General features: G+C 41.1%; 1 protein-coding gene and 1 long non-coding RNA gene across 3 annotated transcripts; both read left to right on the top strand.

Moving 5' to 3' along the window:
- Nucleotides 1–561: 561 nt before the first annotated feature.
- Nucleotides 562–24270, top strand: LOC134105227 (uncharacterized). Of its 2 annotated transcripts, none has more exons than XM_062557780.1 (4): nt 562–1046; nt 22679–22984; nt 23064–23351; nt 23519–24268. In XM_062557780.1, the coding sequence occupies exons 1-4, from the start codon at nt 989–991 to the stop codon at nt 23692–23694; spliced, it is 828 nt and encodes a 275-aa protein (XP_062413764.1). In that variant the 5' UTR covers nt 562–988; the 3' UTR covers nt 23695–24268. The 2 variants fall into 2 exon arrangements, with proteins under 2 accessions (XP_062413764.1, XP_062413765.1); XM_062557781.1 differs by lacking the exon at nt 562–1046 and adding an exon at nt 21293–21370 and having other exon boundaries at nt 23519–24270.
- Nucleotides 4372–9997, top strand: LOC119206774 (uncharacterized). Its single transcript, XR_009942473.1, has 7 exons — nt 4372–4597; nt 4753–4809; nt 4894–5001; nt 5461–5504; nt 7332–7388; nt 8360–8403; nt 9125–9997. It is a non-coding gene; the product is annotated as an uncharacterized LOC119206774 (long non-coding RNA).
- Nucleotides 24271–25612: the final 1342 nt, after the last annotated feature.

Below are 25612 nucleotides of genomic sequence, written 5' to 3'. Positions count from 1 at the left end.
AATTCTATTTGTGTCCGCTGTTTTATCAGGTATGTTGGTTTGTTTAGATGATTATTATATACCACTATACGATCATTGCATAAGTGTTTGTTCATTAAATTGAGGATTAAAAAGGAGACACGTGATCCCAGATTCTATTTGTGTCCGCTGTTTTATCAGGAGCTCCAGAATCGCAAGTAAAAAGATAGAGGACACCTCATAGGAGTTACATTCGGGTGTTTTCCCCATTATCGGTAACGTTGAATCTAACCATGGGAGCCGCCATCTTGCCATTCTGTTGACACATAGCTGCTACCTCATTGGTGTAAAGCGATCACGTGTCTAACCGTGCCACCACTCGCGACCAAAATCCTATTACGCTCTGAAGAAACTAGTTCTGCTTCAAACACAGACGCATCGACAATTTACTGGAATTTCAGCGACGAACTTTTTTTGGAAGCTTAGCACGACTCGTTATTTTTATGAGCGAAATGTTGTGTAGATGCCAGGCTGTGAAGCGGAAATCATTTTCTAAAAGACCTTTTGTGAATCGGTCCGCTTTTAGCAACTTCCGATTTTTTTGGCAAGTTTTCACTTTCGATCACAGCTCGTGTTCGTGCCGATCGCTCCTGGAGTCTGATAAGATTTTTTTTCTTTATGTCTTTGTTTTAACTTTCTGCTCTTTTTCCTTCAAATAATCCTCTACCAGCTTCCGGGCTTTGGCTCCACACCGCCTTCCTCTGGACTCAGCTTCTCATTTTGTCGCACAGCTGATTGAGAGAAAAACACTCTTCGTTTCTCTTACAGAGTCATTTAATAGATTTCCGTTATCTGATCTTAACCTACGTCTGTTCAGCTGGTTCCACCCAACTCGCCTCCATTTTACCCTCAGTGTACATGTCCGAGAGAAGCGACCCCACCCTTTAGTCCACCACCCTTTAGTCCTCCCCCTTTAGAAGTGAATCGTTCTTCACTTCCTGGTTTCATCGCCTCGCTTCCATTTTGCAGAATGAGGTCGTGCTTCGTGCTTCTCTTTGCTTCTCTGCTGACATCATGTGAAGCACAAGGTGAGCACTTTATTTTATATCTATATTGGGTCAAAGCTTAATACCGTAGCACTATTTCTCTAATAGACAGTTAGCGCACATCGTGCCACTGTAACTCTGAGAGGAACTTCCTGTTTTAGTCGAGGCAGCTGCTCCAACTTATTTTTAGCAGTTTTTTTCTTCGTAATTTGCCAATATATAGGTATATATGTATTTGACAACACGGCCTTTTAGAGTACTGGTGTTGATGGTTATTATTGGTTTACTAATAATGCGCCGATAGGCTACGTGATACAATGACTTGCCGTGATAAAGAGGCAGCATTAATGAGTCGTGTTATTTTGCAAATATCTGGTGATGAAAACAAATGCAAAGAGCATCAGTTTGAGTGTGTGTGAAAAACTTTGATCAACCCTTCACAATTTGGAACAAGTACTTATAGTTTAATGGGTAATTTTAGTCAAACACTATTAGATTTATAAAAAATAAGTCAAATTAGACGATGATATACAATAACACATTTTATTTAACTAGAAAATAACACTTATAATTCCAGCGAAGTAAAAGAAAAAAATCCTGAATGAAAGTTACAATATTTCAACTCGATTCGCTTCGCTTCTTCACGTCGAACGCGCTGCTCCATTCGTGACCAGACGCGTCTGCATTGACTTTGAATGGAATCTACTCACGCAAAATAATTTGCCCATTAGTCCATATTAGCTTAGCTGAAGCCATTGTATCACTTATCAGCGTTTTATGACTAAACTAATTACAACCAACAACACTTATTGAATAACCAGAACACAGAACACCAGGGATAACTTTATAAAACACTTTATCCGTCCATCAGGAACAATCCAACTGAAATGAACCGTCTAACAGCTGGAGTCCGTTTACAGACTGTCGGCCCAAGTTCAAATCCAGAAGTGATACTTGTAATAGGTGACGAAGCCGTACTCACGTCTACGCTGTCCGCTGTTCGTTTTCGTCTGCCCCTCCCCCTCCCCCCTGCCGTTTCTGTCCCCCAATGGTAGCTGCCGATGGCTTTTTTTAACCTCCATCAATCAGCAACACTCAGCGTGGCCCCAGGTCCTCACAGGTTAATTGTTAAAGGGTCCAGGTGGAAGCAACAGAGTCATTATGCCCAAAAAGGAAGTCTGTAGGGGCAGCAGTCCATACAATAATATAATGAATAATAAAAACACCACAGCAATAAAATAAAATGGCACAGCTCACTAGAAACACAGCATTAGACTCCTAATAGGCTGACACTCGTACTCTTATGGGCCGTATAGTATTGCCACATATTGTCAAAATATGAAAAGAAAACGGCAACAGGCGAAGCAGCATCAACCTGTGGATAAGTCGTACTTATACTGTATTATACGGTCATATATAGTTGAAATTTAAATAAAAGTAACAAACTGCCACGAAACTTCTCCCAAACAATCGCAGCACCTTCACCCTCCGTGGCACCGCTTCCTTAAACTCCAGGTACCTCCACCAGCCGAGCCGTGACCTAGTTCTTTGGGTAATGACCCATCCTTCATGACCATAGGTGAGAGTAGGAATGAAGATTGACCAGTAGATCGAGAGCTTTGCCTTTCGGCTCCGCTCTCTATTCGTCACAACGGTGCGGTAAAGCGAGTGCAACACCGCCCCCGCTGCTCCGATTCTCCAAGCTCACACTCCATCTTCTCCTCACTCGTGAACAAGACCCCAAGGTACTTGAACTCCTTCACTTGGGGTAAGGACACATTCCCTACCCGGAGCAGGCAATCCTTCGGTTTCCTGCTGAGAACCATGGCCTCAGATTTGGAGGTGCTGATCCTCGTCCCAACCGCTTCACACTCGGCTGAAAACCAGTGAGAGTTGGAGGCTGCAGACCGAGGACGCCATCAGGACCACATTGTCTGCAAAAAGCAGCCATGAAATCCGCAGCCCCCGAACTGTAGACTCTCCTATTGACCTATTTGACTATCGGGCGAACCCTCCTTTCCAGCACCTTGGAGTAGACTTTTCCAGGGAGGCTGAGTAGTGTGAGACCCCTGTAATTTGCACACTCTCTGGTCCCACTTTTGAAGAGAGGCACCACCACCCCGGTCTGCCACTCTTTTGGCACTGTCCCAGATTTCCACGCAATGTTGAAGAGGCTTGTCCTTCAAAACAATCCTTCAACACCCATTGCTCTCAGCCAGTTATTATAATTATTTAATATTTCCATATTTTGATCAGGAGACGGACCGTAAACACACATTCAGCTTCTGTGGTCGAGGGATAACGTTTCAGCTTTCATTTAAAAATGTTCCATATTTTCTCCTTTTTATTCTAATGAATATTGTAACGTTCCAATAGAAGACGTGTGTGACACAGAGGAAACATTGAAGGTGCTTTTAGACACTTTGTAACCACTTGTTGAAACGGGCTGAACGCATCTTTCCCTCCAAGACAAATGTTGACCTTTACTCCTCTCAGAGTTGAACTCCTTCAGTGTTCAGTCTGTGGACGTCTTATTTTCTAAATGCATCCATGTTCAGTGTAGCTGATGCTGGGGGACATTAGTGTGCTGAGAGGGAGGGAAAGAGGACAAAGGGACACAAAGACCCTGTTTTTCACAATGGAAATACTTTGTCACGTCAAGAAGAAGAACTTTGGGCACCAACTTGGTCTCAGTGGGTTTAGTTTGTGCTGTTAAGCTTCTCTGTGTCCTCAGGAAGAGACGACGTGAGACATTTTAAGAGACCTCTGTAACTTCATGTTAAGCAGTGATGAGCTGAAGGTGAACCGCTGGTTCAATGTGTGAGAAATGAAGTAAAGGGATGGAGTAACATTCAGCAATGAATGATTCATCATACGTTGTGTGTGATGTTTATTGTATCATGTGTCTACTGTTTTTACAGGAACCATTGAGACTCCTGTGTTTGTGCTGAAGGGACGTGATCTGCTCCTGGAGCTTCATGCTGATTCTCCTGAGGGGGTTTTATTTGTTGACTGGAAATTCAATAAAACAGATACTTTAATGAGATTTGATCCAAGTGGAAAAGCAAATGTCCTTCATAGTTTCACTGTAAGGTTTGAGTTTCCTGAGAATAAATTCTCTGTGATATTGAAGAATCTCCAAGAGGCCGACAGTGGAGTTTATTCTGCTGTAGCAGTAACATCTACAGGAGACAAACTAGTATCTGAATACAAGGTCACAGTTCAAGGTGAGTCTGTAAACATTTCACTGGTAGTTTCTGCCGCCATGTTTCATAAACTCTTCACAGAAACCCCCCCCCCCCCTCAGGACCAGTGTCTCCAGTTGAACTGATCGTGGACCGAGTGGACTCCAGCAGCTCAGTCATGTGACCTCCATGTGACCTGCAGGACTCACAACTCTCACATCAGCAGCACTTTCAAGTGTCCTAAAGGGGTCTGCAGTCAGGAGGGAGGAGAGCGGTCAGAGGTCACGACCTCTGGGGCTTCTCTCCAGGTCTACCTGCTGAAGAGCACCATCATCTGTAACCATAGAAACCAGGTTCACTGGACCCAGGACTTCGTTCCTGCTGAACATCTTTGTCCCTCAAAACCTGGTAAGACTGAAAGAGGAGACGACTTCATGATAATAATGAACCCTCTGCCCCTCCTCCCCCCAAAACATCTTATTGTGTCAACCATTAATAACTATAAAAGTCAGAAGAACAAATGTCTGTTTTGATTGAATAAATAAAATGATTTCTTACTATAGATCACGTTACAAAGATGTTTTCACAATCCAAACTGCAGTCCGTCAGAAGCACATCAGGTTGTGAACATGTGACACATTCTCAGCTGTGCTGCTTCATTTAAACCAGGAAGACTCTTCTGATCTTCTTGTTTTGTTTTACAGATCCTCCTCTTCACCCTGGCTGGATGACTGCTGTTTGCATTCTCACTGTCACTGTCTTGTTTGTGGGCCTATTTTTCTGGCTTCGTCATCATCAAAGGAGAATAATCAGTAAGTCCAAGTAAACATTCCAACAAATAATCCCAACATGTGTAAAATCCTTTGTTTCCTCTACATAGAAACTCAATGTTTCCAAGTCCTCCATAACTATGGAGCCACCTGTTTGGTTAAATAGTCCAATATCACAAGTCCCAGTTTGCCTCAGAGCGCTGTACAATCTGTACAACACAGGACGCCTTTTACTGCATCACATGAGCAAATAATATACATGTGATTTATTACCAAAAGGTGCTTTTTATCACACTGGGATTGTCATGATTTGCTGTTTTGATTCAAGCTCCAAGAGTCACAAACATCCATCACATCAACATGTGCTTCTGTTTGAGGGTGGAGTAAATTAGACACCACCCAAAAGATGGACTCACTTTATCTGCAGCTCAAGTAAAGTAAATGTACAACAGTTCAAATCTTTAAAGCACTGTTTTTTCTTCTTCTATCACTGACCTGCAGATTTAGGAAGAAGATTTGAAGATCTTGTTCATTCAGTTATTCTGGTAAGTGTTACTTCATTTTTTTTAACAAAATAATAAAATGTTTTTAGAATCCAAACCTTGTGCTGGGGTTGTTTCCAGGTGGCTTTGTGCTACTAGCTGCTACGTGCACACTATAAGAATTTATTTTTAGATTTTGGGGGGTCCCCGACAAATATTAACATTAAAAATGATTGTGAAAATGATCTTTTATATTTATAACAATAATTAATTAATTTCTTAGCCCGATTGGGCATCAATCAGGCAGCCAATAGCATCACAGATAGTTGTTGTGGTCTATGACGCAGACATGAAGGTTATTGTTGAACGAAGCCTCACAAAGAGTGAAATCCCTCATGAAAATGCTGTAAGTGCTTCGATTATCTTTATATCTCCATAATAATTGCTTATTATAGTAGAATATTTGGAGTTGCTGTTCCTATATCAAAAGTTGCATTAACTAACTTGGATACCCAGTGTAACGTGACCCAGTGACCATTTTTGGGTTGAAAAGACATTGCATGAACATTTTTTTTTCCGTCTATAATGCAACGAATAGACGTTGAAAAACATTAAACGATTTTGCAACCTCTTTTCAACGTCGGGTCATAAACGTCTCAACGGATAAATTGCTCGCTGTAAAAGTACAAGTTACACAGTCAGTTGTCATGACAACAGCCCTTAACAAGGACAACACATTTGATTTAATTTGTATTTATTAATATCAATATAACACTAAACACTAATAAAATATATTTTGTGAAAATAAACTATGAAACTTATTCCATCTCTGGAGTAACACTTCCAGGTACTTTACACAGTATCATACTTTACAAAGTACCCTTAAGCATGCAGTAACTTAAAGGTACAATGTTTGTTTACAGGCCTCAACTTGTTGAATTCAGCCCATGTGATCTGTGTTTAGGTCGCGTTGCTTTAAAAACATGTATTTTCAATATGAAATGGGAACAACAATAATATGATACGTGTACAGCAACAACCAAACGCATTAAAAACACCAAACACACAGAAAATACTCTGCAGCGTTTACTTTTGGTCCAGTTCATGTTGGACCTCAGGGCCACTGGGAGCAGAACTCGTTCTCTTACCTCCACATGGACATAATATATCTTGGTACAAGAACATATGCACGTTTAATAAACATTAATTAGAAAATCAAATTAATAGATAATGCAATACGGGGGGGGTCCATTTCCTGCAGCATCTCAATCCTGTGGAAGTAATTTAAGGGGGAAGAAATGTGGACAAACTTTGAATGTGTCGCTCACAGAACATGTTACAATGTGATGGGAGGTGCCTTCAGATCATGTGACCTGCCGTTGGGATGATGGACACATGGCGTCATTCAGAGAGGAGACGCTAAAACAACAGAGGGACACAAGTATCGACCCACATGCTGTGTGACTTAAAGAAAACCAGAACCCGGTTACCAGTGACGGCTCAATGACACGAGTCGGACGCTGTTCCCATTGATCCCTGCAGTGTCTCCCCCAGGTTTACTACTTCATGAGGGGGGGGGGTCCCTTGTTAGAATGATGGGAAACACTAAACTGGCAGCAGTCTGTTACTAAAACCTGTTTCAGGCTTCATGAGCAAATCCAGAATCTCTTTGTGTTCATTTCTAAAGCCTCACATTAAACCACACGTCACTTTATTTAAGACGTGCAGGTCGCTGTGTTGTGACACATTATCAATAAAGTTAAACTAAAACATTCACGGCAAACCCACCGTCATGAAGATACTCTTAATGTTACATTGAATCTGATGAAGAGGAGGGTCCATGTCGCTAAATACGCAACTGAGATCTTGTGTATGTGATTCATCCTGCAGGACGTGATCGGCACCAACATCTCAGTGGAACATGGGACCCGCGAGTACAACCCTAAGGTAAAGAAACCTGACAGGTCCTTCAATGATTAAAGAGGAAAGTTTCCCCAAATCCCAGAATTCTGTTGGTAGTTTTCAGTATTATTAAAGCTTTCTATGTATTAGTTTATGTGACCTGCTTTAATGCTGAAAGATTCTCTTCTACACAAACGTTATCAGAGAGCTTAAAAACAATGATTAAATGTTACTGAGCATCACACACATTCAAAAGTAGCTTTTTCTTAGCATCACAATTCAAGATCTTAGTAATGACATCTTTTACATTTAAGATCAACGTTGATAAAGTCATAAATAAGTTGTTGTCCTGCAGGAAGCTTTGGTACCTGGTTTGATTCTTCATGTCACCTTTCATCTGATCATTTCCTAAAGAGCAACGATTTACACTTTAGACTTTTAAGGCCTCACCTGATTGGTGAGATTTAAGCTGCAGGATTTAGGAAGCTTCTGTTATATATTTTTATTCTTGAAAAAAAGGGAAGAAATCAAATCTTTTTCAACTCTGACAGTTTTTATAAACAGGTCATCAGGTGTCTTTACTCTTAATCTTAACTCTTTAATAACGACACACACTGATTCTTTGGTAATAAGTCACAGTACAGAGAGGGACCTTTTAATCATTAAAACACAAGACAAGTATGAAGATTTAACAAGTTCTAAGTTTTCACCCATTACAAAAATACACATTGTCTGCTTGCATGTACAGTATTTACTCATCATTCTGTTTAGAAGGTTATCTGTTATTGTAAAGAGGACTCATTCATTTTAATCCCTGCAGCCAGCCGGGTGACATTTGCCTGTTGCCCCGACTGGCTGCAGGGATCCAGTGTGAAATGTGCTTCTGTTTGAGGGTGGAGTAAATTAGACACCACCCAAAAGATGGACTCACTTTGTCTGCAGCTCAAGTAAAGTAAATGTACAACAGTTCAAGTCTTTAAAGGGAGGTTTTTTCTTCTTCTATCACTGACCTGCAGGTCCAAGAAAGAGCTTTATAGGACGTATTCAGAATGCCGCTCAGGTAAGCGCTGTTTTTTTTTTTTTTTCAACAAATTAAGAAATGTTTTTAGAATCCAAACCTCGTTCCAAGGTTGTTTCCAGGTTTTCCAGGTGTCTTCGTGCTGCTACGTGCACACACCTGCTACGTGCACACACCTGCTACGTGCACACACCTGCTGCTTGTGCTCAGATCCTCTGGGAGGAACCTGATGATCCATCGATCCAAACCTGGTCTCTTGTGGCCATTAGTCCTCTTCAGCTTTGTTTCTTCTGTTGTGCACGTGTTGTTTGTTTGTTTTGTTTGCTTCTACGTGGTGGCTCACACCAGTTTGCCACTTTCCTCCTGAGCCGATGGTTTTCTACTTGTTACTTGTGTTAAAAACCTCCTTTTACACAGAGAACAAGTCCAGAGACACAGAACAAGTATCATTTGCAGTGTGAAAGTGGAACGTACTCTACATGATGTTAAAGTTCTAGCTGCTTTATTTATGGCTCATGCTGCAGTGTGATGTGCTTTCTACCCCGAGAGATTCCTCTCAACTCTTTGTGAAAAGAGCCCAACATGGGTTTTGTAGCAGTTTAATGTATTTTAGAAAAACAGACTCATTAGTTTTAGACAAAGAGACAGAAGTATTTAAATCAGTGACTGATAATCATCAGGAGATGACTCCTCACGAGGAAAATAGCACCTTTTAAAAGAAGCAGCAAGTAACCTTTTCTCATGTATGTGATTCATCCTGCAGGAAGAACTTGAACGTCAGTTGCTGGATCGACTCAACAAGGAAGCGGCTTCGAGGGAGAAGATGGTCAGAATTTAACAATTAAATCCCAGAAGTCTGCTGGTAGTTTGCAGCCTTATTGAAGCTTTTTATGTTTTGGTTCATGTTACCTGCTTTAATGCTGAAAGATTCTCTTCTACACAAGTGTGATGTTGGAGTGAGATTAACAAACAATGATTGAATGTTAATAAGCTTCACACTCAGTTTTTTACCTTTTTTTTTTTGCATCACAATTGGAGATATTAATATTTTACATTTAAGGTCAATGTATAAAAACTAAAATGTTTCAACTGTGCTGAATGTGTGAAACAGATTTTTTTTTTTTTTAATATTTTTCCATGTTGTATTTAGTATTATACATTATGACGCTTTAACAACTTTCCACCCAAAACAAAACCTGCTAAAAGAATGATGTACAAGTAAATACTGTACATGCAAGCAGACAAATATGCAATGTGTATTTTTTCCATTCTAAATAGGATCATATGTAGTATTATATGGTGTATTTTATATTATTTGCTTACATATAATCTATATTCTACATTCAAGAAAACATCCACCAAAAGCATTTATATTGTCTTGTGTGATATTTTGTCTATAAATCAATGGATTTTCATCATTTGTTTTAAAGGTGAACTATGAAGGTTTTCTTGTCAAAATGCATCTTTGAGTCTACGTTCCTTCACCAGGAAATATCATGTGAATAGTAGATTACTTGACCTGATCATCAAAGTTCAACTAATAGAAATAATCATCAACGTATTAAAGAATGTATTTCCATTGCATTACAGTTTTATTATTGAATATGATTTTTAATAAACTTTTTTTCTCCAAACATTTTATTTTCCTTGTAATCATGATTATTTTTATAGACCTTGGGGAACAATGACCTTTTTGAATGTTTTAAATGTTAAATATTGTGACACAAGTTAAAAGTTCTTCATCATTGATCTGAAGCAATCGATGACTCGTCTCCAACGAGCTCCAAACATCTCTGTGGACCCCTGGTTTGTAATCGAGTACCTGAACTGTGTGGCTCCATCGTTGCGTCTCTGACCCGACAGACCACGTGACTACAGCTACAGCCACGGACATCCATCAGGAGTCCCGTTATGAACCATCGCTCCGTCCTATTTACTCCGGTCCTTCTCTTCTTATTGATCAATACGCTCTACAGCCACAAGATGGCGACATCATCAATAAAAACCTTTACAACTTCTCTACCTCGAAGACTCAAAACCCGTGACGTCATCTGTGGAGGGACAGAGGGTGAGCGAAGGACAAACGTCTTGAGACGCATGACGTCATCCTCCACTAATATGAGAATACATCTCTGTGCCAAACATGAGAGGAGCCAGAATCCACAGGACGACTGCTTCAAACAAGGGGACCAAATGGAAGTGATGGGTGGATGAAGAGGGGGGGGGGGGGGGGGTGAAGGTTATTCCAGACATTATTCCTCAATGAGAGCAGAAGGAAAGAGGAGATGATGATCACTGTTACGCACTAAAGATGAGACACTGTCTTCTGTCCTGGTCTTTTTGTCCCAAGATGTCGGTTATTTCTCACTTTGTCCTCATTTTCTCCCCCTGTCATCCAGAGGAGAGAAGGACTGAGGAGGTCAGTGGTGAGGAGGAGAAATGAGACAAAGATGAGTAAGATGGTTGCAGAGAGGGGGGGGAGGTCTGAGAAGTCTGGAAAGGGTTCATTTGAGGAGATGGTGAAAGGGTGAATTCTGGAGGAGGAGAGGATGAAAAAAGTCGCTGTGATTTTAGAAGAACTGGCAGCAGGAAGGAGAGAACATGAGAGTAGAGAAAAGAGAACATGTGAAAGGAGTAAGGAGAAGAGGAAACAGAATGAGAAAAGAGTAAAAGGAGAGGAGGACATGAAGAGAGAAAAGGAGGAGAAAATGAAAAACAAGTGGCTACAAACAACATACAGCAGAAAACTATGGCTTGTTGCAGCTTTGGTTTGAATACTAACTTTAGACTAACCACCAATACGCTGCATAAAACTGTTCAGAATGTTTAGGGCTACTAATTATTACGAAAAAAATCATCAATCATATTCATTATTGTGCAATAATTCAGTTGAATAATGTTTTGTTCTTATTAAGAAATGTGTTGTTTGTAATACTTCTACAAATACAAATATGTGATAATGAACAAATAAATCTGAACTAACAAATGTCAAATCATACTTTACGGAGACGGACAGTCAATTAAGTTAAGTAACGTAATGTGTATTCTTCTTGATGACGTCATCACGCAACGACGTCACAACGTCATTCAGCAACAAATCGACCGCCTCGAGCAACTTCCCTGGAAAGCGTCCCCACCCTTTAGTCCCCCCCCCCCCCCCCCAGCTCTCGGTCCTTTAGTTCTATTCGTGTTGACACGTGACATCCGAGCGGATCCATTCCAGCAGCACCGTGATCACTTTAACTGGACCTCCATCTAAGGTTGTACAGAAAAACAAATGACGTTGCGGGGCCAGTGTTGCCAACTCCTCAGTAAGAAAAGTAGCTATTGGCCGTCCTAAAAGTCGCCAGATGACGCCATCGCCTAATTTGCATACCCTTTTACGCTGTATATGAGATGAATAGTGGTAGCATGGAACCGTGCTCAGCGATGACCAACGCCAGTATAGCCTCAGCCTTGTTTGCAGTCACATTTTTAACCATAAATGGCAGCGTGTTTTGCGTGGAACTGTTGTTCGGCTTTGCCTTTTGAGTGTGTTTTAAAGTTTTCATGCGCTTGTTAATATCACCAATTTTAGCAAAGGCTGTGCTTGGTGAGTAAAGGCGGTATAGTAACGTCGTTTTTAATTTTTTGGTTACTGGTTAGATTAGATTTGGTCAGATAAGAACATATTCCGTTTACATTCGCGCATGCGCGGTTCATTTGCAGTCTCGACGTGGAGCGGTGAACGTCTCCTGCACGGACTGCAGCTGGAAGGCGTCGCTGCGCGAGCACTCGGCCGCTTGTCAGTGCTTTGGGACGGGGGGGAGGTTCACGACACTACCTGCTGCTCGTTGAGGAGAAGCGTTGGAACGATGCGTTCTTTTCACGTCACCAAAAGTCGCCAATAACGTCAGGAAAAGTCGGTAGATCTGTAAATTGTCGCTGGAGGGGTCTGAAAAGTCGCTGAATATAGCGACAAAGTCGCTAAATTGGCAACACTGCCTAGTGATTCACTCGTCGTTACTTTTGCAAAACTTCAGGGAGCTGCCTCCGACCAAGAGACCCGCCCTCCTCCGACTGTGATTGGTTTGTTTCAGGTCCACGGCCAATCAAACCAACGACGGCAGCGAGAATGACCCAATCAGGGGCAGAGTAGGACGAGTCTTCACAGAATTCGGGTGGGATTATTTGCAGGGACGCTGCATTGAAGACAACTGGGAAAATACGGTATTGGATCAAAGCGGGAGGCGCTGTTTCAGGCTCAAATACGGGACGATTCCGTATTTTAAGGGCCGGGTGGCGACCCGACCTCCATCACCTGCCGTCTCACCGGGTGAACCACCGCCAGAGAAACGTCCTCAAGTTGACCAGGATCCACGGGGACAAAACAATATTCAACAGTGTCTTTCACACTTTTCTTTTGTTTTCTTTTTTTACTCCGGATTCAAACTCTTGAATCCGTGCTTCGTGCTTATCGTGAACGCAAAGCAAGGACCAGACTTGAGACTTTAATCAAAGCACTATGACAATGTTTATTTGTGACAGGAGTATTCAGTCCTGCAGTCATACGGACCTGTTTCAATCTGTCTAGCAACAGCAATGAAAGGGCGCTTAATACAAAGTGCGCTCGGAATATACACTCACCGGCCACTTTATTAGGTACCCCATGCTAGTAACGGGTTGGACCCCCTTTTGCCTTCAGAACTGCCTCAATTCTTTGTGGCATAGATTCAACAAGATGCTGGAAGCATTCCTCAGGGAGTTTGGTCCATATTGACATGATGGCATCACACAGTTGCCGCAGATTTGTCGGCTGCACATCCATGATGCGAATCTCCCGTTCCACCACATCCCAAAGATGCTCTATTGGATTGAGATCTGGTGATTGTGGAGGCCATTTGAGTACAGCGAACTCATTGTCATGTTCAAGAAACCTGTCTGAGATGATTCCAGCTTTATGACATGGCGCATTATCCTGCTGAAAGTAGCCATCAGAAGTTGGGTACATTGTGGTCATAAAGGGATGGACATGGTCAGCAACAATACTCAGGTAGGCTGTGGCGTTGCAACGATGCTCAATTGGTACTAAGGGGCCCAAAGAGTGCCAAGAAAATATCCCCCACACCATGACACCACCACCACCAGCCTGAACCGTTGATACAAGGCAGGATGGATCCATGCTTTCATGTTGTAGACGCCAAATTCTGACCCTACCATCCGAATGTCGCAGCAGAAATCGAGACTCATCAGACCAGGCAACGTTTTTCCAATCTTCTATTGTCCAATTTCGATGAGCTTGTGCAAATTGTAGCCTCAGTTTCCTGTTCTTAGCTGAAAGGAGTGGCACCCGGTGTGGTCTTCTGCTGCTGTAGCCCATCTGCCTCAAAGTTCGACGTACTGTGCGTTCAGAGATGCTCTTATGCCCACCTTGGTTGTAACGGGTGGTTATTTGAGTCACTGTTGCCCTTCTATCAGCTCGAACCAGTCTGGCCATTCTCCTCTGACCACTGGCATCAACAAGGCATTTCCGCCCACAGAACTGCCGCTCACTGGATGTTTTTTCTTTTTCGGACCATTCTCTGTAAACCCTAGAGATGGTTGTGCGTGAAAATCCCAGTAGATTAGCAGTTTCTGAAATACTCAGACCAGCCCTTCTGGCACCAACAATCATGCCACGTTCAAAGTCACTCAAATCACCTTTCTTCCCCATACTGATGCTCGGTTTGAACTGCAGGAGATTGTCTTGACAATGTCTACATGCCTAAATGCAATGAGTTGCCGCCATGTGATTGGCTGCTTAGAAATTAAGTGTTAACGAGCAGTTGGACAGGTGTACCTAATAAAGTGGCCGGTGAGTGTATAGTCTTTAAAAGCATTCTTGATTGGTTCACTATGATGGAGGCGGCTCCTTGTTTATGACCTTCGGAGAGCCCCATTGGAGCACAGGGGCGTCCATCCCTTCAGGCTCTCGGATCATCACGTCTCCTGTTGTTCATGAGTTCACTGCATACTTGAGACAGTTTGTGTGTGAGACATGTTAGTCTCAATATTCTGTTTTATCTACATTTGACCCTGGGAGTGCGTGTAGTTCTTTAGCAACAGGTTCACTCCATTTTAAGGCTGTTTTGCGTGTGAGCCATGGTCACCCAGTCCCACGTATGGACGTGACCCTGAGAGTGCGTGCAGCCTTTTTATCAACATGTTGGTGTGCTCCGGGTCATACACGGCCTCCACTCATTATTATTATTAAATTATTGTTCAAGTGTAATTGCCGTCTAGCGTGAGCTTGCACGATTATATTTAATCCTCAACACATCTTTCCCCAAAAGAGGGTTTTTTGGGAGTTTTTCCTCCTGTCAGGTATTAGATGAGCAACTGGATGCAAAGTATTGCACCACATAACCTGTGTTAAACCATTAAGAACTGTGATCTTATATGTTGTGTTGTAATCGAAGTGTACTAGTTATAAGATGAAGACAAACTATGTATGCTGTGTTATATTCACTCATTGAGGCATGAAGCCAGATGTTTCTACATAGAATGCATTGGAATGTGAGGGAGAGATAAGACAGAGAGGTTTCTGGTTACTGCAGGAGTTCACGCCTGGACGTGAAAAGGCTGAGAGGAGGAGATACGTTGAAGAAGGAGCCGATGACATTCAAATACATCCAAAAGACGCCCCCCCTCCACCTCAGGGGGATTTAAAAAGCTGAGCTGGAGAAGATTCTGGCAGAATCCTCCTGTGCACCAATATCGATGGTCGTATGAGACTTGGACCAGGGGACTTCTCTATTTTGCGAAATATATTACTATTCACATTGTATTTCACTTTGTAAATTGTGTTCCTTATCACTTTGTTTAGTTATTAAATACTTTTTGATTTTTAAAGTTCTAGCCAGGTGACTCTTTTGACTCATCGTAGTGTGATCTCCCTCGAGGGGCCTTCAGAACCCAACAGCTTCCTGAGCCGATGGTTTTCTACTTGTTACTTGTTACATTTCACACTGGATCCCTGCAGCCAGCTGGCTGCAGGGATCCAGTGTGAAATGTGCTTCTGTTTGAGGGTGGAGTAAATTAGACACCACCCAAAAGATGGACTCACTTTATCTGCAGCTCAAGTAAATTAAATGTACAACAGTTCAAGTCTTTAAAGGGCTGTTTTTTCTTCTTCCACAACAATAGCTTCATCACAGCACGTAAATAGTAAATTTGATGAAGATCAGGTAAATGTTACTACTTTATTTCCACAAATTGAGGAATGTTTTATTAGATAAAAAACGAAGGAGGCTGATGGATTTTTTATTGTACCAGTTTCAGTAAACCTCCGAGTAGGATTCAATGCAAACCAAAGGGTATCGATTTATTTACATCCACCAAAACATATTTACATGGTCTTGTGTGTATACTATATTGTGTGTAATCCATTGATTATTAGCATTTGTTTTAAAGTTGAATAATGAAGTTTTCTTATAGAGAAACAATGTTTACATGAAGCATTTTTCTTGCCAAAATGCATCTTTGAGTCCATGTATTAAAGTTCTTTCCTTCACCAGGAAATATCTGCAAAGCTGAATTGATAAATACTTTAAATCCTAATAGTTTGCGTCCATGTTTGCTGCTTTGCGTCGTCTTCCTCTTTTCTTCTCCTGGTGTGTTGCTGCCACCTGCTGTGAGTCAGTGGAACATCATCAAGGGTCTAAAAGGTGACCTTTAGGTGGAAGCTTTCCTCCAGGGCAGCGTGAGGGGTTTGACCTCCATTTCTTTCAACTGCAGGAGAAAAGTAGATGAAGAGTTGAGACTTTTTCATTAAGGTAATGTTTACACATCATGTGACCGGGATTCAGAAAGTTACGTTTTCATTTTCTTTAAACAATCTGATGGAGGATGAAAAGGAAAAAGTGTGAGTGAGGATGAGAGAGAGGGAGAGATGAAGGCCTTTTGTCAAAGATCTCTTTATCTCTTCCGTTCAGACACACACACACACATACTTGTACATACATTCATTTATTCACAGTTGTAGGTATTTTCATATAATTCTTTGACTTGTTGACTTTATCTATTGACTGGTGATGAGGAGCAGTGAGGTGGGTCTCCACTGGTCCTCATCACTCATCCACACAGATCAGTAACACACACACATAGAACACACTGGAGATTTGGATTCTTCAACTGGAGCAACAACACATGAATTAACCGCCGTCTTTCTGGAAAGACACTTACAAACATTAGTTTAAACATTTCTGTCTGTAGCTGCATTCTTTTCCGTCCTTGTTGATCGTTGTCACCACTACTGTAACAGTCTGTTTGGGCCGTGAGCTTTTTAAAAAGATTTACTTAACAAAACTTAGTTGGTCAAAGTTGTATTGCTCCTCAGATTGATAAACCTCGACTGGAGAACATCATGACGTCATCAGCTACGTAGCTTAAAGGAGCTTTGACACAAACACATCTTATTAAAGCAAATATGTCTCTTACACTGTCCGTTGGATTGAGTGAAGCCTCCTCTTCAATCCTACCTGTAACTCTGCTCCTGTTGTTGTTGTCCCACTCTTCTCCTCCTCCTCCTTCACAGCCCCATCTGGAATGTTGATGCTAGTTCGTCTCCCTCAGTCTGACTGAGTAACTTATTGTCCTGATGTTCTCCCACGTTCTTCTCCCTCTATCTGGTGTGTTGATGCCAGACTGGCTCATTCTGGTCGGTTGACCTCATCTTGATGTCCCCCCCCCCCCCCCCCGTTTTGTCTCCTAGTGTCTACACACACACTCGTGAGACCTTTGTCCCACTGCTGGTGTCTCTACACTAACTCGTCCTAAACCTTTTCTGTCTCCCATGTCTTCATCATTACCTGCTTGGTGTCTCACGATGTCAGTCTGTGGACATCCTTCTTCTCCCTTACCTCCTTCCAACTGTAACTCATCCACCTGGATAAATAAATAGAGCTATATCTAGATAGCTTTAGCTGATTAGACATGAGTAAAAGTTGACAATATAGAAACATATTCCCTAATATTGATACTGTTATTCAAATAATTGAAGGACCAGCACAGGTCCACCATGAAGGCTGCTGAAGGCTACAAGGATGCAGCCTGTAGGAAACTGACACAAAGCTAAAGAATCCTTCCCCTCGTCTCTCTGGCAACGCCCCGACAGGTCCTCAGGTACGCAGACCAAAGTGATGGTATCTGGGAGATCACAGTTACATTTGTTGGTAACAGGCACCAAAGCATCAGAGGCCACGTTGTTAACAGCTGTGACACATTTCAACAACTGTCTGCTTCCATCCACACGTGTTCTCATTAGCAGCCACTTACTCGTATGCATTTCATGATAATGTTCCACTCTGTGTTCTAATGTAGGAACTGCATGTTCCAATTCACCCGGTGTTTCACCCGAGATCAACAAAAGCAACAAAGTGCTGATTTGACAGAATGGCCGAGCCGTCAAGTAAACTATTCACATGAATATTATATTATTCACATGATGCAGTTCCTTTGATCCCACTTTACATGGATTCAGACGCCTGTCCAGTTTCCTCAAATTGCAAATATAATCACAAAGCTAAATGTTTAATATTTGTGGAAGAAATCAAGATGAATCCCTTCGACCTGACAACAGTATGACATTTCAGGATTTATTACATCATACCATACTATAGATTTTTTATATATTCATGGTATGTCAAAATATGCATTACACTGTATATAATACTTGTGATGACTTTTTTGGCATACTTTAATATAGAAACTATGACATACAATGTGATAACTTAGTGTTATGACCCTGGTCATTTGTGTACGGCCGGGTGCCCTGTGTATTTCCTTTTTGGGTTTCTTTCCTTGGTTTGTGTTTTTCCCTATGTAGATCGGGCTGTGCCACCGCCATGTGCTGATTGGCCGAAGATCCTCGCCGGGCCCTGGTTGGCTGCAGCGGGACTCCTGGGAGATAAAATGAGCCAAGATGGCGTACTTTGCGAGAGAGGGGAAGGCAGCAGCAGCACGCCGTTCTCGTCCTCCTCGTGTCCCAACTGGCCACCCTGAGGGGTTGTGTGCGAAATTGTTCATATATGTTCCCACTGAGGTTGTTTTTCTCCTGTTTTGTGATAGTTAGGGAGGTAAGATTCTCCTGTCTTTCTTTTCCTTTTTTTGGTTGGCATGTCAGCTATTTTTCTTTTCTAGGTAAGATTACTGATATATTTGTTATTTACACCCTTGGCGTGAGTACACAATCTATTTTTGTTTCTAGAAATAAATAACCTTACACGTCAACAGAGTTGGGTTTGTGGCTACTTGGGGGACGGGGAAGATGGGGCCTGTTTATGTTGGGTCCTAGGCACCCCTAGGCTGGGGCGTAACACTTAGTTTCGAAAGAACATCATCAAGTCTGTTCTCCCTGTCTGAGAAAACCAAAGGGCCAGAATACTGTATATGTAATATAGAATAAATATGTATATAATACTTCTTGTGACTTTTTTGGCATATTTGAATAAAAGACCTGACATAAAATGCTATAATGTCTTTTTGAAAAATACAGTTTTTTTTTGTTTGTTTTAACAATAATAATTGACTATACTTTACATTGTGATGCTTCTCTGGGGGTTAATTGGTGTGTGTGTGAATGTGAGGGTGATGGTTGTGTGTCTCTGTGTCAGAGTCACTTCCTCCTCACTTCGTCCTCGTTAACTTCTCTGAACAGACTGCAACAACATTATTATTCATTTAACATTTAACTTTTTAAATGTTGCTTCCAACTACAAAGCATTGCAAATAATTAAGACTAACCTTGAGGTTTGTAGAACAAACACAATTTAGAAAAGTAATCTATGTTTAAAATATGTGTGAACCACCTTCACACATCAACTGATGTTTCCAGTGTGAAGCGTTCGTTTGTGGCCTCATCAGATGCTTTACTGCATCTATTCATTATTGTGAAGTGTTTTAAGAAGCATTTAAACTGAGAAAAAAATTCCACTGATCATCCAGGGATTTTTAGACCATGAGTCAGGTGATCCATCTTCAAATTGTGAAAGAGGATGAAACTTGGATCACACAAACATTTTTATTTAAATGTGTGCATAAACATTTACTCATTGCTCATTATTCAGTTCTTTCATTCATTTCAATTACGTGTTTTTATCTTTATATTATAGATTAATCATTTATTTTTGTTCAAACATTTTTCTGCCATCAGACTCTTCTCATCAGAACCATTTAATAAGCAGGATGATTTGCAGCTTCTTCTTTCTTTGACACATTCTCTATTTTCAGTGCAACATTTAAAAAAAGAGGAAGTAGGCGTCTCTGTGAGTGCACTGAACTACAAAGGTGTGTTAGGTGTTAAACTTAAACATCAACTAACACTCACAGTACAAACAACACTTTATATTCATGTAGTGTATGAACACAAATCATTGACACAATAATGTTTGATCCTTTTTATTCTCTCAAATAAAGGTTTTGTTCCAGGGACCAAAGATGAAAAGCATCCTCTACAACATCCTCCCATCAACATGAACAGTGCCTTTAAAGTGGTGCACGTGAGGTCCTTTGTGTCCTGGTGTCCTCTGGCTCTCGTCCACTCGCTGTGTCCACAGTTTGTAGATTTAACGCTGCACCGATAGCAGCATGTGGAGCCATGTGGAGCCTCCAGGTTTCATTTAGAACCTTCAGGATCATCATGGAGCATGTAGAAATGCATAAATGTTCTATAAACACCTGCTATGTCATCCTAAAAATGAAGCCAGTTGAAGGACATGCGTGTAAATGTCCCGTACAGAAGCAGAGGAATCCTTCATGTTACAGCATATATATTATGATTAAAGCAACTGCCTCGTTCTTTCACATAGTGTAGAGTCTAGATGATCTAATGTTAATATGTATTCATTTAGGTTGGAGTGATATAGGAAATAAAGTCTTAATGTATAATAGATTAGAGAATAATAGATGTTGCTTTAGTATTCATGAATGTGTATGAACATGGTTGAAAAACTATTGGTGCGAATAAGACACCTGAAAGGAGGCGTGATGATGTTTCTGCATGAAGTGTTTTTTATATTTCCTGTTGTACAAGAACAGAAGACCCCGAGTTAAAGACACAAAGACAAAATGACAACGCACTGTAAAAAGTTAGTGAAGCACTTTCTGTTAAAGTAGAACAACAAACTTCAGATTGAATTTATTGTGTTGAAGCCTCGACTGAATCTAATCTATTGATGGTTTGGTCTGTTATTGACATTTATCACTTTATATCTTAAATAAACACCTGAACATTTACACCTTCAGAGAGTCAGCTGTTGAACTTGTGACCTTGTTGTAGGAAGATGTGCTTTTTGATGTGACTAAAACACTTTTTATATTAAATATCATTGAATTTATGAGTGAAAACACTTCTGAACAGACGCTTCCTTCCAACAAACCTGTATATATGTGGATTTTCTGTTTCTGTGTCTCAGCGACATAATAGCACCAAAAGTAGAAAAAGTTTCATCTCAAACGTCTGCAACCTGGATATAAAAACCCATGAGGTCACTGAGGTTTGCAGCAGTCACTTTATTACAGTTTTTCTCGATTGATAAAAACACAAAACCTGTTTTCCTGTAGCGCAAACATCCAAAAACCTTTTCATCATTCCCAGAAGCACACACACATTTCCCATAACCAAAACCACAATTCACCTAAGAAATTGTGCTACGACAACTCCAATTAGGCTCTAATCAATCAGAAAAAAATAATAAAATAAAGTATTTTGTTTGGTGTCATAAAGAGTTCATACAGACGAGCAGGGGAAGCTGAAGTGAAGAGACCATTAATTAATAAATATGAGCCCACGTCATGATGTGAAGGTAGTTACAAGTCATCCACATAGAGACATATATGGCTTTATTTTAACATCTTTGAAGTGATTGGTTGTTGCTTCAAAGGGAAGTAACAACGTTCTTCACTCGAATCATCATCATTCTTCCATTCTGCAGAATGAGGCTGTGCGTCGTGCTTCTCTTTGTTTCTCTGCTGACATCATGTGAAACACAAGGTGAGGACTTTATTTTATATATATATATATATATCATTTTGTTGTCGATTTGATTTTCAAGGTCAAAGCTTTTATGAACATTTCATTTTGATGAACTGTTTCTCCAAATGAATTTGGGTTAAAAATGTATTTAATCTGTGTTTAATTGTGGTTAATCAGGATTGGTGTTGTTCCTTCTTGTGTTGAGTTCTCAGAGGCAGGAAGTTGTCTCAGTAAACGGCATGAGTTTAATATATATTTATATATATACATATTTACTAATTCTCCATATTTAAGTGAAGATCTGGATCCACACACAGACCGTAAACACACATTCTGTGTCACGGTTTGGGTTCATGCCTTGTTTTATTTTGTAGTTTCATGTCTCGTGTTCCTGGGATTAGCTTCACTTCCTGCCTTCTTCTGGCCTCCCTGTGATTGTCTCTAGTGTCTGATTGTTTCCACCTGTGTCCAATCACCTGCACCTCACCTGTGTTTTTAAGCCCTGTGAGTCTCTTGTCCCTTGTTTCATCTTTGCATGTCACATGTCGGCAGATTTGTTGTGTCTTTGGGTTTTTTCTTGATAGTTTTTGGATTTTTCTCTTTTGGTTTTGGACTTTTGATTTTATTTAAAAAGCTAATTCTCGCCAGAAAGTCTGAGTCCTCCCTCTTCCTGCACACACTGGTTGTGACGTTCAGCTTCCGTTGTAGAGGGAAAACGTTTTATCTTTTATTTTATAATATCCATATTTTATTCTAATGAATATTGTAAGCGTTCCAATAGAAGACGTGTGTGATACAGAGGAAACATTGAAGGTGCTTTTAGACACTTTGTAACCACTTGTTGAAACGGGCTGAACGCATCTTTCCCTCCAAGACAAACGTTGACCTTTACTCCTCTCAGAGTTGAACTCCTTCAGTGTTCAGTCTGTGGACGTCTTATTTTCTAAATGCATCCATGTTCAGTGTAGCTGATGCTGGGGGACATTAGTGTGCTGAGAGGGAGGGACAGAGGACAAAGGGACACAAAGACCCTGTTTTTCACAATGGAAATACTTTGTCACGTCAAGAAGAAGAACTTTGGGCACTAACTTGGTCTCAGTGGGTTTAGTTTGTGCTGTTAAGCTTCTCTGTGTCCTCAGGAAGAGACAACGTGAGACATTTTAAGAGACCTCTGTCACTTCATGTTAAGCAGTGATGAGCTGAAGGTGAACCGCTGGTTCAATGTGTGAGAAATAAAGTAAAGGGATGGAGTAACATTCAGCAATGAATGATTCATCATACGTTGTGTGTGATGTTTATTGTATCATGTGTCTACTGTTTTTACAGGAACCATTGAGACTCCTGTGTTTGTGCTGAAGGGACGTGATCTGCTCCTGAAGCTTCATGCTGATCCTCCTGAGGGGGTTTTATTTGTTGACTGGAAAGTCAATAAAACAGTCACTTTAGTGAGATTTGATCCTAGTGGAAAAGCAAATGTCCTTCATAGTTTCACTGGAAGGTTTGAGTTTCCTGAGAATAAATTCTCTGTGATATTGAAGAATCTCCAAGAGGCCGACAGTGGAGTTTATTCTGCTGTAGCAGGAACATCTACAGGAGACAAACTAGTATCTGAATACAAGGTCACAGTTCAAGGTGAGTCTGTAAACATTTCACTGGTAGTTTCTGCCGCCATGTTTCATAAACTCTTCACAGAAACCTCCCCCCCCCTCAGGACCAGTGTCTCCAGTTGAACTGACCGTGGACCGAGTGGACTCCAGCAGCTCAGAGTCATGTGACCTCCATGTGACCTGCAGGACTCACAACTCTCACATCAGCAGCACTTTGAGATGTGTCGACCAGGTCTGCAGTCAGGAGGGAGGAGAGCGACCAGAGGTCACGACCTCTGGGGCTTCTCTCCAGGTCTACCTGCTGAACAACGTGATTATCTGTAACCATAGCAACCAGGTTCACTGGACCCAGGACTTCATTACTGCTGAACACCTTTGCTCCTTAAAACCTGGTAAGACTGAAAGAGGAGACGACTTCCTGATGACAGTTTGTAGTTTCATTTTTTCTGTGTTTTAAAGAAATTATTGTGTGTTTTCTGAGTTCTGAGCATCTCTGAAGCTCCTCTTCAGGGACGCAGGGCTTAAATACAAATACAGATGTGTTGTGTTTGTGGTGCAGAGCTTCCCTTCGTGTTCCTGGTGAAGATGGTGGTGTTCTCTGTGGGTCTGATCATCATGGCGTCTGCCGTCATCACTGTTCACCTCGTGGACTTCAAGAAGCACCAAGAAAGAAATGGAGGTCAAACCCCTCACGCTGCCCTGGAGGAAAGCTCCCACCTAAAGGTCACCTTTTAGACCCTTGATGATGTTCCACTGACTCACAGCAGGTGGCAGCAACGCACCAGGAGAAGAAAAGAGGAAGACGACGCAAAGCAGCAAACATGGACGCAAACTATTAGGATTTAAAGTATTCATGAATTCAGCTTTGCGGATATTTCCTGGTGAAGGAAAGAACTTTAATACATGGACTCAAAGATGCATTTTGGCAAGAAAAAAAAATTCTGAAAAGAAAACTTGTGAAAACAAATGCTGATATCCATTGATTAAACACAATATTTCATACACAGAAGACCATGCAAATATGTTTTGGTGGATATTATCATGAATGTATTTTCAAGACCAACTATATGTAAGCAAATAAAAAATACACTGTATAATACTTCATACGATTCTATTTACAGTGATAAATATGCATATTTGTCTGCTTACATTTATGATATTTAATTCTGTTCAGCAGGTTTTGTTTTGGGTGGAAACTTAGAACTTGTGAAAGCTTCATACTTATCTTGTGTTTCAGTGATTAAAAAGTCACGTGTCCCTCTCTGCTGTGAATTATTACCAAAGAATCAATTTGTGATTTTATTAAAGCAATAAAGGTACGAGAGGCTGTACTTTATTGTCCAATAATGTAACAGTGCGAGGGTGTAGTTAAGAACGATAACTAATATAGTAAAGATAATTTAAACAAAATTGTTTTACACATTCGTCAGTTATTAAAACATCCTGCCAGGACAACAACATGTACATTGATCATAAATGTAAAAGATGTAATTACTAATATCACTATTTGTGATGCTTCTGATGCTTAGTAACATTTAATCATTGTTTTTTAAGCTCTCTCCAATGACACGTTTAATCTTCCAGCATTAGGATTTAAACCACATAAGAAAAGGTTTCTTGCTTCTTTTTAATGGTGAAGAGTCATCTCCCAACAATTAACACTGATTTATATACTTCTGTCTCTTTGAACAAACCTGGAAACAACTACGGCACAAGATTTTGATTCTAAAAACATTTCTAAATTTTGCCTGTTTCTTCAAATCCGGAGGGTGATGTTAAAAAGACGTAATTCTTACCTGAGCAGCTTCATAAATCACATTATCAACGCTCTGTCTTGAACCTGCAGGTCAGTGATAGAAGAAGAAAAACAGTCCTTTAAAGACTTGAACTGTTGTACATTTACTTTACTTGAGCTGCAGATAAAGTGAGTCCATCTTTTGGGTGGTGTCTAGTCGGCTCCTCAGCCTCCCTCGCTCCAAGTCCTGCTCACTGTTGTTGAGGGGGAGACAATCAGTCAGGATGCCTCTCAGCTGCGCTCGTTAACTACAGGCACCCTGAACCACTCCCCCGCTCCCCCCCACCACCACAATATGCTACAACATGATGTGTTTGGTCCATCTCAGATCCTGCAGGCAGAACACGATGAGGACCCTGACGGTGCTGATCCACAGCCTGGTCACTGCAGCAGAGGGCCATGAAGGTCCTGCTGCAGTGCAGTTGATGCACATCTCGTGTGCAGATTCTTAAACAAGTATGCACTTTTCTCAAATCACAAATTAAACACTGTAAATAAATACCGTGTGTAGTAAAAGATACCGTGTGTTTATTTGGCACACTCATGTTATAACAAGGTGGAATAAAAAGCTGTAGTGTAAAATGATTCTAGAACTAGTGCTGTCAGTTAAACGCATTATTAAGGACTACATGATGGCTGATGGTGTAGAAGTGCACCATCATCGTCTTTGGCAGGTTGAATTTCTTCAGCTGCCTCAGGAAGAACATCCTCTGCTGAGCCTTTTTTGTGATGGAGCTGATGTTCAGCTCCCACTTGAGGTCCTGGGTGATGATGGAGCCCAGGAAACGGAAGGAGTCCACAGTGGTGACGGGGGAGTCACACAAGGTGAGGGGGGAAGGTGGGGCTGCGTTCTTCCTG

The sequence above is a fragment of the Pungitius pungitius genome, chromosome 15, assembly GCF_949316345.1.
Source record: "Pungitius pungitius chromosome 15, fPunPun2.1, whole genome shotgun sequence".
Lineage (NCBI taxonomy): Eukaryota > Metazoa > Chordata > Actinopteri > Perciformes > Gasterosteidae > Pungitius > Pungitius pungitius.
Note: the sequence above shows the minus strand (reverse complement) of the source record. Positions and strands in the feature narration are given on the sequence as shown.

Excerpts from the sequence above, each read along its gene's own strand:
- LOC134105227 (XM_062557781.1), top strand. The coding sequence starts at position 21,313 with ATGAGGCTGTGCGTCGTGCTTCTCTTTGTTTCTCTGCTGACATCATGT. Across the intron at positions 22,985-23,063 it reads ATACAAGGTCACAGTTCAAG|GACCAGTGTCTCCAGTTGAA; the intron begins GTGAGTCTGTAA and ends CCCCCCCCTCAG. Across the intron at positions 23,352-23,518 it reads CCTTTGCTCCTTAAAACCTG|AGCTTCCCTTCGTGTTCCTG; the intron begins GTAAGACTGAAA and ends TTTGTGGTGCAG.